The sequence below is a fragment of the Triturus cristatus genome, chromosome 2_1, assembly GCF_964204655.1.
Source record: "Triturus cristatus chromosome 2_1, aTriCri1.1, whole genome shotgun sequence".
In the NCBI taxonomy this organism is placed as follows: Eukaryota; Metazoa; Chordata; class Amphibia; order Caudata; family Salamandridae; genus Triturus; species Triturus cristatus.
In genome coordinates this window covers 846159231-846173971 of record NC_140581.1, presented here as the reverse complement: position 1 = coordinate 846173971, position 14741 = coordinate 846159231, and the positions used below count along the sequence as shown (strand labels likewise).

Genomic DNA, 14741 nt, shown 5'->3' with positions numbered 1-14741 from the left:
AAGGTACATAGATGTGGAGTTAAGAATAGTAAATCTATATTCACCTAGTTGCACTTACCTTCTCAATATTTTGGTCCTCGATATTTTTAACAAGATACTATGATCAGACAATATTTCTGTTTCTGATACTCTGTCAGTGATCCGTAGCCAGTATACCCTCTCTGCCTGCGCAGAGATCCGGAAATAACCAGCGGAAAGAGTGTTTCTCTCGATTATTCCTCAAAATAACCACACATATTCTTAATATTGTGGAAATCCCTGCCTTTAACATTAATAATATTTCTGTAATAATTGCCAGACATGTTCTGTACATTGACCTAAGCTGGTTAGCTGTAAAACAAAACTGGACCTTCCCAGCCGACTGTAAAACTATTGTGAGATTGTTTTTTGTATTTTTTGCAGTGCTGTCTATACCATCATCCACATGAACAGTCCCAAATAAAGAAAAAAAGGTACACTCTTTGACTTATATTTTTCATTGTGTAGTGTTATAGATTTCCAGTTTTATTTTGAACCATGTGCACAAACCCTTCATTTTTACCTTTACAAAAAGAAAGACTTCATGAAACATGATAAAATAACTTATGATTATAAGAAACGTAACTGTGATAAATCACAAAACATTATACCTATTTTTGAAAGGATTCAAAACATGTAATATGCAACGGGTGTGCTAATGTAGAAGAAATCGAACAAATATGCAGCATGATAGTTGCATGTAGTTTACATCTGCATATGATTTTACAGTATATAAATATATACAAAAGTTACTAAGATTTTATGTAAAACGTATTCCCCTCCCCAAAGTGCTTTGCATAAACCACATTCCATATGATGTTCTGCTGACTGTACAAAATAAACTTTCTTTTTTACACACTGAATTAATTACTTCATTTCGTGGGCAATAGTGTTTCTTTGCTGAAAATAACAATAATAAGCATGAACAACTTCACACAAACAACAAAAAGTGCTGTTTTTCTTTTTAAAAAAGCCAATACAAAAGTGTAATCAAAATTATAAAAATATTACAAAAGCATTTTTGTACAAAAGTAATTCACAATAAATTGAAACAGTCTCTGTGGCCTGCTGTTTGATCACATTCTGCAATGTCTCCATTCTCTGATCCTCTGGAAGTGAAGTGGTATTCCAGTGTAGACATAAATTGATCCTAAATTGACACACAGCTATCCAAAGGCACATATTTTCTGTGAGAAGTTTCACACCAACCAACATGTAGGCGTGGATAATAAAATAATTTCCTGGTTATCTCGTTCAATCTCTTTCATGACTACAGTAAGGATGTCAATTAGAGCTAGCCATGAACAACAGCGGCTGTCAGAAAGCTTGTCCTTTGGTATAAGGCTTTCTTGCATATAAAAGAAAATACAGGGTTAGAAAGGACCTCTTTACTTTCAGTAGATTCTGTTCTTTGCCCCCTTGCCCCACAATAGCATAAAGACGGCTGTTGAGCGTCGAAGCGTGGTACATGGGGTCAACACTGTAAAAATCATTGCGGTCATATCCTGTATTTTGAGTTCCATTAAAAAGAGCAATTATCACTGAATCCTCATAGATCAGTTGCACTCATCATTTCAAAGAATTGTTAGTGATATCCTCAGCACCCAACTTCATAAGAAGATGTACTTTAATGACCAACATATATAAATATAGCCTTTGCCATATGCTTGTCTTTTGCATGCTGTTCTTTACTGTGCAGGCTTGTCTCCTGGCTCATTTAGGCCATGGTTAGTTGTTCCGATTAATTTCCCTCTGGAATTTTTTCATGTGCCATTTGTTGTTCTGTTTTCGGATGTGTTTCTCTTCCTTGCGAAGCCCTCTTAGAAAACTGGGGTGATGACTCAATGGAATGGTTTAGAATACAGGTCAATGGTTGCAATCCTTAAATTGCAATTCTTAAGTGAAGAAGATGGTTTGCAGCTCGATTAAAACCTCTGCAGCTCACTGTCACCTACTCTTCCCAAGATAGATGCATAGCATATTTTGCAGCTCATCGGTATTTAGTTGGGTAGATCAGCTTGGGAGCATAGTTCTAGAGATATGTAACTCAGATTATTGACAGAAAGAGCTCTTTTATCATTTCTGATTGTGGCACTATTCAATTTGCAGCATTAATTGGACTACCGCAATGAGTTTTTGTGGAATTGAGTTGTGCTCATTAAGCATCTCGACATTAGATGGTATAGAGATTTGTAACCCTAAAATAGAAATTCTCAAAACTGGCACTCTAGAATTTCATAATTTAATGTAAAAACATGTTTATTGTCTGTGGTTCTCTAACAATGGGTGAATGTCAGAATATCGAGCACCAAAATATTGTGATACAAGAAGATTTTTGTTAAAAAATTGACAGCCAAAATATTGTGGAGATAAGAATATATTGTTAAGTATAGATTAATTATTAATATTATTAACACAATTTCTCCGTATATTGAAGATATACGTAATATGAGCACGAAAACAGTGGTTTTTATTCTGTGTCCACTGACTTAAAGTAAAAACATGAAATCCTCAAGCAGGGAAGATCCTTTACTAATTCATAAGAACAAAAACCTTCTTACATTTATTTTAAGTTTGATGACTGATAAATGACTAATGAAGGATTCCTGCCTGGTGTGAGATACCCACAAATACAAGAACATTATCAGGGGTTTTTATCTGCACGCTTATTGGAGCATTAGTGGATATAATTTATTTGCATAATGCTTTCGTTGTCAATTGTATTGCTGGTGCGATGAAATCAGACTTTGCGTGATAGCTCTGAAGGGTAAAGAAAAAGTACCACAACATTAATAGTACTTCTCCTTGTACATGGTACTTACGTACTACAAGTGTTATGCATATTTTATTGATGAGGTCCAATGTTTTTTTCCAAAGTGGACATTCTTTTTCACGCCAAAATATATTGCAGTTCATGATCCATACAGAGTAATGCACTTTGACATTAAAGAATACATTTTCGAATAAATAGATCGGGAGTACTGGTAGAAAGTCTTCAATGAGGGGTTGCATCTATAATATAGTGCACAAACAGTACTTTCATTGCGCTTTTCCATAACAGTTATGAGTCCTAAAAGTAAGTGGTGCATAGACTGTAATGTACTATGAGCTGCCATGTTGAGGGAATGGTGCGCCATGTCTCAGCAGAGGAAGAACTTCGAGTACATCCTAATTCCCATTTCCTTTCTCAGAGTGGGCAGTCAACAATATATCATACTGTGCATCTGTATATATATTGTTATGTTGTGCTGTTGTCTGCCTTCAATCTAGCTTTGCACCATTCTTGGCTCACTGAGGTTCCCTGAACATCTAATTCATGGGGTTCCATTGCAGATCGGAGTCAAAGTCAACCGTCTGTGGTCAGGTACTGGTGCCATGCTCAGAGGGAAGAGGGTGTGTGATTTTGGTGTCTGCGGAAGAGTGTTTTCCAGTCTTGTACGATCCATATAAAATACTCTATGCGTACCATCTACAGAGCCAGGCAACATCACAGGAGGCTTTAATTTCATGAAAGTAGCCCAAATTGATCAATGTTGTTCTGGTGCTCATAATTCTTGTTCATCTCTAATTATTAATACGTTTTTATTTGCAAAATCTAATTTTTCTAACCAAGTAGCACGCACAATTCTGTCCTTTAGGTTGCACACCTCAGTCACCCGTGACAACATCGACTTTGGTGCTTAGATGCTTTGTATTTCAAAGGGCAGGTGAGGTTACACATTCATGGTTGCATAGCCCGCAAGTGGGATTTTTTCTTGCATATATAAGTTTTCAAATAATCAGTCAAGCTCATGGCTGCCAGGTCTCCCATTTGCAGTTTTGTGGACAGTTAACCCTTTTAACAGAGATCTTCCAGGTCCTTTGTGGGCTTTCATAAGTTAGCTGGAACATTGCACACAAAAAACTGTAGTTGCTCAAAAGCTCTCTATCTATATGTACATTGTGGGCGTAGAAATTGCAAATTATAACTACATGAATCCATTTACAGAAAGCATTGCAACTTCTATGCGAGCATCCTCATAACTAGTCATGGTAAAAGCAGGCATCTGAAGATGTAAAGCTGCTTGATGTGTACTGCAGAAAAAGGCTTGGATCCCTAATGCAGTTAAGTGACTTGCTCTGTTAGAGGAAAGATAAAACAATGACGTACTCCTAAAGAAACAGGAGGTAATGGATTCCACGACAGGGTTTGCAAGCCCTTGAGACTGAAGATGCAAGTGCAGGGTTTTGGATTGTATGTCTGGTGTTAAGAATAGTAAAGAAATGTGTACCTTACAATGAAGTGGGAGGTCGATGTAATGGATATGATATTGTTATAGGATGATATTAATGAGCTTGATGAAGTGTCATACAAATTTAACTACACAAATGCAATAAATTCATTTCTGCAATTCCACATAAGTACTAGTGTTTTGTTCCCATGCACAGTCTAAAGTCATGGTACACATGCATCAAAAAGCGAAAGCTCCAAAGACAACTTTCCATTGAATAGAAGGGTGCACAATGTGTCCCTTAGGCACGTGCAGAAGTCTTATTCACATGCATGCTTTTCCATGATATAGCCTCATGTTCTTCTCTACCTACACTTGCATCCCCAGTATTCATCCTTGTTTTGTGTCTTCCGGCAGAAGCTCCTTTATTCAACCAGAACAAAGAGACCCAGTCCAGAGGGAGGCACACAGTAAGGAGGGAAATCTTGGGTTAGAGTACTGATGAGGAGAGGATGATGATTTATTTGGCAGCGGTTGAACATGAAGTCTTAACAATAGGTAGGTAATTAATATGAACTGTGGAAATTGTTGCGTACCACGAGGTGTCTGACAGTGGCAGCTGCATTGATCAGCACTGTGCACTGAAATTGTCGTAAATACGGTGCAGCCCTGCGTTTCAGAAGTGGCGGAGCACAGCGTTAAGCCAAGAAGGCTAACGCCGCGCTCCGTCACTTCTTTGTAAATATGGCCCAAAGTGAGAGACAGGGCCAGAGTGGGACAGGAAATAGGCCAGAGCACCAAAATAAAAATGGATCCCAGTACTGAATCAGATACCTAAAAGTGGCCCTCATTTCCAAACCAGGACCATTTTGAACTTGTAAAGACACATTGTTTCGGTGTTTCGTGAGGTACTGCATGCATTTGTACTTGCTGCAGGCAATGTTTGTGGAGATATCAGGAAAATAAACAGAAGAAATGTCCCACCAGCCCATGAAATAGGCCCACAAAGAGCTAAATAGAAAAAGGGCCGGCACACTGATCTGCCAGACCAACCCTTCTGGCACTGCCAGATTGCCCTGTAGGCCTGTCTGGCTATGGTGACATATTAACGCAACCCACCAAGGGGAAGGCCTAAATTGACACCCTGTAGAACAGCGCATATGATATTTCATTCCCTGGAAGAAGTAAAAAATATGTGTCAGACCAGACATACATGCTGACAAGTCAGCTGTGCCTCAGCGCCTATTTAGGGTGAACTCATAAGGCCTTTTTCACCTTTCATAGAAACACAATACTGATACTGAACATGCTCCTGCATGTGCTGACCTGAATGAAAGTGCAGCACCACCGACTGAGAGAGGATATCCAAAACACGGCTGCGTGCATCTCTCATGTGCATATCGGCTTTACTGTGTGAAGTACGCACTTCCGGCACGCGCTTGTCCTGAGCGTGCAGTCAGCCAGCACTGGAAAGCTTGTTTCACTAAGCCTTCGTGAACAGAAGACGTCATGCCGAGACATGACTCCTAAAATGTACCCAGTACATCAAACTCAAGACGTCACCACTGCAGTCCGTCAAGCTGGACTCAATTATATGTATTTATTAACAGCTGTTTTCCCTTTACTTGCTTTGGAAAGAGGCAGATCGACTGTACATGAACCTTGTCTTACAGGTTTGATCCCCTTGGGTTTTTCAAAAACTGCGTTTTTACTTTAAATCATTTCCAGTGATTCAGCCAGAAAACATCAGTAGTTCAAGTGCACTCCTTGCATTCCCTTTGCTGCAGATAATGCTGTCGTAAGGTGAATAATCAAACAATAATAAAAAGTGGAAGATGTCTTTTTTCTTTGATTTAGTTTGCATTTTTCCCCAACATTTTCTTCAGTTGGCTGTGTCTCGCATGTCAAATGTTGGTTCAATATTTTAAATGCATTGTGCTGACTGGAGCCTTGTAGATAAGTCTTAGAGACCAATGCAAATGAAGGGTGGCGTGTAGAACCTTGGGGTCAAGCAGCCTTTATCTCAGCCTTCAGTGTAGATGGAGGATAGCTGGCTTGGACATCGGTCCACCGCGTTAATTTGAAGGAAACTGTTGTCCTCACCACCATTTCTCATTGAGTCTCCAAAAATCCCCGTCGATCCATGTGGAAGATCATACACTGGAAGAAACAGAGGCAAGAACATTGCAATTAATATATAGGTTATTTGGTAACTTAAGGGTAGTAGAGACCTCATAGCTCATTCTGAAAAGAACTACAAAATAATGCCAACCATGCACACGCAGACTTTACTCCCTTTGATATATCTAAGTTATTCACTAATTGGATAAGTAGGATGAAACTTATGCTTCCAATCTAGAGGACCTAGGGCCCTATCACATAACGGGTAAACGCTTGCTATCTGTGCCCAGTGCACTGTCATTTGGGTGTGTCTGGTGCAGACTGAGACTGTGCGCCCACAGACAAAAAAAATTCTCAATGCAGGAACAAAGTTGTGCCTACACTGGGAATAGTGCATTCATGAAAGCTGTATTGGCTGTTTAAAACTTCCAGTGGCAGACCCGGTCTCAGTTTCATGGTGGCGTCAGGGATCCCTCTGCAGGTGGGTGGTGTGTTACTGCTCCCGCTTGTGGAATAAGCCACTACTTCTTCAGAAGATTTCTTTCTTTCAAGGAATACCTCATTTGCCATCAATAAATAACTTCTAGTTCCTCCAAGTCTCTAGTAGATAATCTTGTTTTCTTTGTACATGCTCTTGAATTGGCTTTCTCGCTCTTCTACATACATAGCTCATTCACTGGCCAGTCTGTGGGAATCCCAACTTAACCATAAAATACAAGCACTTCTGATTGTGTTGTTCCTAGCCATGTACGCCATCTACCCTTACTTTCACCAGTCATTTTGCTCCACTCAATTTGGATCTTTCATTTAATTCTTTGCTCTGCCCATTTCATGCAAACTTTCACCCCCTCTTAGAGAATAACAAGCATTGACTCACCTCAAGTCTTTACACAGCGCTCTTTATTCATTGCTAAGCATAATGTTGCTGGATGGATCAAAACTCAGTTTCCTCCAGACCACATTGACCAATCTGCTCTCTCTCCCTCTTATTACACTTCATCTCACTATAGACTGTAGAATCAAACCTTTAGTATCCTCCATCGCCTTTTGTTGACTTCAACAAATTTCACAGCTCTCTTCACCCAAACTTTCCTCCCACTCTCTTCCCTTGTACACTTAAAACACTCAATCTACAAGTGCAAGCACTCTAGGATTTACCTGTAATCCCAGGACACACCTCTCTAGCAGGGGAGGCTCCTCCGTACTGGCGGAGGAGAGTCGCCCCATTGGTCAGTCAGTCACAGAAAAATAAAATGATAATAAAACAATAATTTCATTTTATTTTTCTGTGACTGGCTCTGGCTGTGGCATGCATGTGTTTAGGGATGGACTGGGCCATTACAGGGAGGAGTGGTGGGCACTTAGAAGTGCACATGTTAGGTTGGCCGGCTATCTTAGGTCGGCCAAACAGACATGCGCACTTCTATTTCTCCAACCCAGCTGTGTTTGAGAAAGTCACATGCTCCCAGGCACTGTCTGAGCAGCAGACCAGGCCGCTCGGACCAGTCCTGGTGCTGCTCTCCTCCTATATGTAGCAAGAGAGCCTGTGCTTTCCCACTGACTGCCAGGAGAGAAGCTCTGAGGCGGCAGTTGGCAGCAGTGACAGGTAAGTATTTTACAACTATATTTTTCCCTACATTCCCTGCCCCCCCTCACCCTGAACCCCCCACTTTTGTTTTGCGGCTGCCTCCACTACTCTCCAGGCAAGTCTTTGTCCCATTCATTCAACGGAGAATGCCTTTTTTTCTGTTGACAATCATCTAATTTCAGCCCACTATGCTAAATGATTATCCCTCTTAAGTCTTTTCATGGCTTGTAACCTCCAGCCTCTCTGCTACCCTCTCTTGATTGCTTGGCCTTTCCTTTCTGGTTCGACTCTCGTATTTACAATATTCCTTATTTAGTCACCTGGGTCTAACATGATTTTCCCTCTTTTCCTATTGAGCATAGGCTTGACCTTATATAAAATATACTTTGGTCAAACAATTTTCTGTTCCCAACAATGCAAAACCTACAGTGTATGAACTTCTCAAAATTTAGCATGAAGCCACCTAGCACGAGAGAGATGTTTTTACTCTAACCGTCCATGAATAAATGAAATTATTCATCTTCGGTGTACAGTCTTGGTCTTTCTATTTTATGGGATCTGGAAAAAACACTGCATACTCTAAACATTATCTCCTGTCTGAAGGGGGAAGCTCTAAGACAGCAACTCGTGGCACCTCTTGTCTCCTACACATAGACTTCAATTAAGTTTGACCAAGAGGAACCACAGGATGGGTTTGCCGGCACTCTGTTCTGTCACCATTATTTCTCTATGTACCCTTTGCCACTAAAATTTCCTCTTTTGGCATGTCTTCCATGCTGATACGTTTCTAATGTTCATATCATTACAATTTCTTCTTGTGTGCCTGCCATCAGCATTTGAATGTTCTCTCACTTTTTACACCTCAGTTGTTCCAAAACTGAGAGTCTCATTTTCACTCACTGCATACCTACAGCCAGCAAGACCTAGAAGTCTTCAGTTCTTAGTATCATCCATGTGTTAACCATGAGGTAGAGGCAGCGCAGAAACAAAGACTAAAGTATAGCAGGCAATATCTGCCCTTTTTGAGGTGAGGAATCCCATCTGTGGTAGCAATTCAAAGAGCAGTGTATCCACTGGGCCACCCTACTTGACAGAATTCACCTGACAAAGCCTTTCTATTTTCAGAGAAGGGTCCAAAGCATGAAAGGTAACTACCCTATGAAAGACCCACAAACCTAGAAAACAATTAGTGGTATATTTACTAAGATGTTATGCTGTGTTTGGGGCACAAATGTGACACAAATTGACATGAAATCTTATTTTACCTATTTACGTTCCAGCGCTAAACTTGTTTAGTGCTGGAAAATCACTTGAAAGTAACATTTTCATTACTTAGTGCCAAAGGGGCATTTCATGGGTGGTGCATGGGCGTTCTCATGCAATCACCCAAGTTTTTGAAATAAAAGCCTATTTACTGAAAAAAAATAGACAGGGTTTTTACAGCAAAGAACTGCGCCCATTTCAAATAGGTGCTATGAAGGAGAAATGCTTTAATCTCTGTTTTCTTTTCTGACTTTGCATGTGTGCTGCACTGTACAACACACATACAAAGTGGGAAAAGGTTTAAAGTTAGTCTAAGCATAATACTTTGTACTGGAAGGGTATTTTTCCAGTACAAAACCTATGCTTGACTCATGGAGACACCCTTGCACTATGGTGCAAAGGTGTGTCAGTGGTGCACGGCAGCACAATTCTGCACCAGCGCTAGAGAGAAGGCAGGAGAGTGCCATATTTACAGAAAAGTCTCCTCTCTCCTTCCCACGCAGCATTTACACAGTGCTGCGTAAAAATCGGGGCCTCTGTGCCACAGCAATATTGTAGGTGACAACGAGGGCACACAAGCACAGCCCCCACTTCATGCTCTTCAAATACATGATGGCAAAAGACATGTAAAAGTGAATTAATGTATACAAGAGGACCCGGATTATTGAAATACTGATCAACTATATAGAAAAGAAGCCACAACAAAGGACATGAAGTAAAACAATATAATAATAAACACTACTTTTATGGCCTTGGTACAGCAAAATGAGCTAGCAATCGTTGCATTAACCCCACAACATAATTGTAATCAACAGAATTGTGATCTACTGTGTGACTTTACTCTCATAGCAGAAATGCCGGTATCAAATTAGAGCAACTAATATCACTGTTGTATGCTGTCCAGCAGTTAAGAGTGCAAGAACAGCTTTGAATAAATAATTTTCACCCAGTTTCAATGCATTTCAACATATATCTAAAACACGTTTTGTGAGTATAAAGAGACATTTAATATGATCATTTTCGGGGCGTGGCTAGCGCCCAAGGGAAATGGCGGCCTCTCCCTGACTCTCCAGGGACGGCGGAGAAGGCGACGGACCTGGCGTGCTGCATATTGCCTGCATGGACCCCGTAATGAATGCCTGAGCGTCGGAAGTGATCCAGCACACGATGAGAACCTTTTGAAACACCGCAGCTGAATGTAAGTGCCGTTCTTCCTCCTTTTGCGCAACACCGTGGCTTCGTCTCGGAAGCGGCCGCCATCTTAACCAGTGCTCATTGAGGAATTTTATTGCACATTACACCCGCGAGGGATTATCTATGTATAAATATGCTATGACTTTCAGCAAATTACAATATCTTGCTGCCATCAAATGAGGAATACTATATTCTCTTTTGGCTTTTATTGAAAATTTTAATTGGCAAAACTACTGAAGAGAATGTTTCACTTCAAGGGTAAGTTTTAGTTTGCAACATTACTGAATAGAATGTTTCACTTCAAGTGTATGCTTTCTTTGGCGCTCTGCAGCTTACTGAACAGCTCTGGGGAACTCAGTATTTCAATTCTATTTTTTGCCTGAGATAAGTTGGGTGACACCTCCTGCCCACTCACCTCAGCACATTGAGGAGTGTTACACTGAGGTCTGAGGCTTACTCTCAATGCGTTCCCCTGCTAATAAGACATTGCCCCGGCTGCCCTTTGGCTTTGGTAAATTGGTATACTTGGCTTCCAGTCTGTATGTATGGGCAAACTTATTAAAGTCTTATCCTATTCATCAACTTTGGGTCGCAAACTATCAACTCGTTCTAAATCCCGCTTGTATTGTTCCCCAATGGAAGACTCAACAAATGTTTCGCCTAAGGGCGCCACAGCTTCCACCACTGTAGCTTCCTCTTGTACGAACAAAGCACCAAGCAAACATCTAAAGAAGGACGCTCCTTCTCCCCCCAAGCAACCATCTTCAGTCTCTATGGATTTACTACTGGAGGAAATTAGAGCTCTACGTCCATTTGTTGAGGATACTAATTCTAAGCTTCAAATTCTAACTGACAGATGGTCAAGCCTGGAGGACAGAGTTACCACAGTGTAGCAGAACATTGAATCTTTGACTTCTGCCAGCAGTAAAATGGATATCCTTCACTCTCAAGTGTTGACGCTCCAAAAGCAAGTCGAAAATTTGGAAAACAGAAACAGGCGAAACAACCTTCTATATATGGATTAACAGAAGGCTGAGAGGGTCCAGACCCCATCAATTTCTTCAAATCTTTTCTTCCTAAGGTCCTTAATTTGCCTCATGGTACTCAGCTCAACATCCAACGAGCTCACCGTCTGGGTCCTGCTTCTGCAACAACTTCATTCACTGTGAGGAAACCGAGAGGAGTTATCTTATATTTTTTAGAATATACTGACCTGCTCAAGATTCTCTCAGCTGCCATTGCAGCCAACCGTGTTACATGGGCATGCAATCCGCTGCTTTTTTCTCAGGACTATTCAAAGCCCACCGCTGATAGGCGCAGAGACTTTTTGGCAATGAGACCACAGCTTCGCTCTCATGGGACACGTTATGGCCTTTTTCACCCATGCCTCTTCAAGGTGACCATTAATAACAAGACTTCTATGTATGAGGACCCTATAAAGTTGAAAAGTATTCTCACCTCTTGCCATGCAGAATTTATGGATAGTTCCTCAACATCCTCATCGCATGGCAAATAGTTTGTTTTTGTTCTAATCTTGCCTGAGTTCTTAATTTCTTCTCATATACTGTTGTTGATTTTCTTCTATTTAATTGTTTGAAAATAATGTTCCTCCTTGCTTGATTGTTTTGAATAATAATTAACTTCTTTTTTTTTCCTCCTTGCAGGATTTGTTCCCTCGTTGTACTTCCCCCTGTGTTGTATTGCTCATCAGTTCTTGTTTCTTCCCGTTTCCTGCTTGAAGTCGGGATACGTAATTCTCCCATGTGGCCTCATCTCCCCCTACCTTACATGTGTCTTGGTTTATTTGTAAGTATGTCATTTGTGTTTTCTTCATTGGCTTTTACCTTACTTCTCTATCTTCATCTTTTTGCTTCTTTCTCCTTTTTGTCTCTTTTCTCATTGTCATGTTCGCTATTCTCTCAGTTGTACTGTCTTTTCCTCCATTCCCTTTCTCCGTAACCTTTTACTTTACCTACAAGCTCTCTATAACTCTCATCTCTTCCACCTTACATATTTTTATAATCTCTCATATTTTCATCGTTCGACCTTTATAATCTCCCTACCCCTTTTTCCCCTCCTTCTTTCCTCTATCTTCACTTTTTTGAGTTTCAAAGTTAACTTATATTCAAATGTATCTTACTTGTCTCTTAATGATGTTCGCATTAAGGCTGGTTCATTTTACTACTCATTCCGTTTCCTTGATTTATGGCTTTGAAAATCATTACATGGAATGTTAAAGGTTTAAACTACCCTATTAAGAGACAACGGGTATTATCTTACTTATCTAAATTGGATGCTAAAATTATTTTTTTGCAAGAAACTCATCTTACAGAGTCTGAATCTTTAAAGCTTAAGAAAAATTGGGTCGGTGAAGTCTTTTTCTCACCTGGTGATGGTAAAAGAAATGGCATTGTTACTTTAGTTCACAAATCATTGAAAATCTTCCTTATTTCCCAACGAGGGTAGATGGTTGTTTGCCAAATTAGAGATTGATGGTGTTTCACTCTCTCTTCTTAATCTTTATGCTCCTACTTCTGGAGATGCCACTTTTTGGTCCCATATACATCAACTGATTTCTCATAACAATGCTAATAATGTGATCCTTGCTGCGGATTTTAACCAGGTATTTGACCCTTTTCTAGATCAGAAATCTAAAGCTTCTTTCACTCCATCAAAAGCACATAAAGCCTTCACACAAACTATAAACCACTTACATTTAACTGAGGCCTGGAGACTATGTAATCCGTCTCTGCAAGAGTTTACTTTCAACTCTTCACCTCATCAGACCCAGTCAAGAATTGATTATATTTTCACTTCTCACAATGTCACCCAATCTCTATTATCCACAGATATAGGCCCCATACTCATCTCCGACCATGCCCCTGTTTCCATTCAGTTGGACATCCTACCTCATTCAGATCATTCCAGAAGATGGTGCTTCAATAATTCCTTGCTTTAAGACCCTCACTTTAATAATTCCTTTATTTCTTCTTTCAACTAATATTTCTTTCTTAATAGCAACAACACTATACCCTTTTATATAATTTGGGATGCAGTTAAAGCCTCTGCTCGTGACTTCATTATTCAATATATTTCTAATAAACGGAAATCGGCTCGGGCTTTAAACACTGAACTCCTCTCTAAGATAAAAAAAATTGGAGCACACTCATCACACCTCTAAATCGAAACAATGCTTATCTGATCTCAGTAATGCCAAAATTCAGTGTAACAAAGATACGACTGAAAATGCCTCTTCATTTCTTTTAAAGACTAGTGCCAAATTCTACAGTGGACAAAATAAATCGGGTAAATTGTTAGCCAATTATCTTAAGACCAAACAGAATAAACTCCACATAGAATCCATAATAACCGACACAAATGTTTCTAAATACAAAGACGCTGATAACTTACAAGAATTTGTTCGGTTCTACGAACAACTCTATACACCAGAATTCACTCCCACTGACGATGACGTTTCCCTTTATTGCTCCTCAATTCAAAAGTGCCCATCCCCGTCTTTACATCTAGAACTCCTAGAATATGATTTGACTCAGACTGATTTACTCAATGCTCTTAAAACCCTTAAGAAAGATAAGGCGCCTGGTCCAGACAGCTTTACTGTTGAATTCTTTTTGCATTTTGCCCAAGTAATTGTACCTAAATTATATGCTTTAATCTCCTCTTTTCTTTCTTCTGGTAATTCCTCAGGCTCTCTTCTGGAAGCTTTGATTTGTCTTATCCCTGCCGGCCTTTTTAAATGAAGTCCAATCATATTCCTTGGTTTCGGGATACAGATTAAATAATGACAAATGTGAAGTTTTATCCTTAACTAAATATACTTTAAAGAAGATTTTTCCATCTCTAAATTTACTTGGAACCCACTTCATATAAAATATCTTGGTATATCGTTCACTTCCTCCATTAAATCATCAATTCCTCTCAATTTTAATAAATGCATTGAGAAGCTTAGTTCCCTCACATCCAAATGGCATCCTTTATATCTTTCATGGTGGGGACGTCTTGAGACTATTAAAATGATGCTAACGTCCATTATCCTTTATCTTCTTTCTAATATTCCAGTACCAATTCCTATAAAATGGTTCCACAAAATTAACTCCATCCTTACTTCCTTTCTATGGTTGAATGAAAAACCTAGAATGTCCCTACTAAAACTATTGAGCCCAAAATCTGAAGGGGGTGTTCATTTACCTGACTTTTCCAAATATCATAAAGCCTTTTTACTCAAATATATTTCCAAGTGGTTGTCTGTCCCCTCTCCTGATTTGCCTCTTTGGTTTGATCTGGAGAGTTCCTTCCTTTCCCATTTTTTTTTCAAGAATATTTAT

The 14741-nt window shown here is 39.7% G+C and overlaps 1 protein-coding gene across 2 annotated transcripts in view; it reads right to left on the bottom strand.

Moving 5' to 3' along the window:
- Window positions 1-479: 479 nt before the first annotated feature.
- Window positions 480-14741, bottom strand: part of GLIS3 (GLIS family zinc finger 3) — a 773572-nt gene continuing 759310 nt past the window's right edge. For both annotated transcript variants that reach the window (XM_085632942.1, XM_085632943.1), the window contains one exon: window positions 480-6389. In XM_085632942.1, the coding sequence (XP_085489068.1) occupies window positions 6253-6389 (137 nt within the window). In that variant the 3' untranslated portion in view covers window positions 480-6252. The remainder of the gene's footprint in view (window positions 6390-14741) is intronic.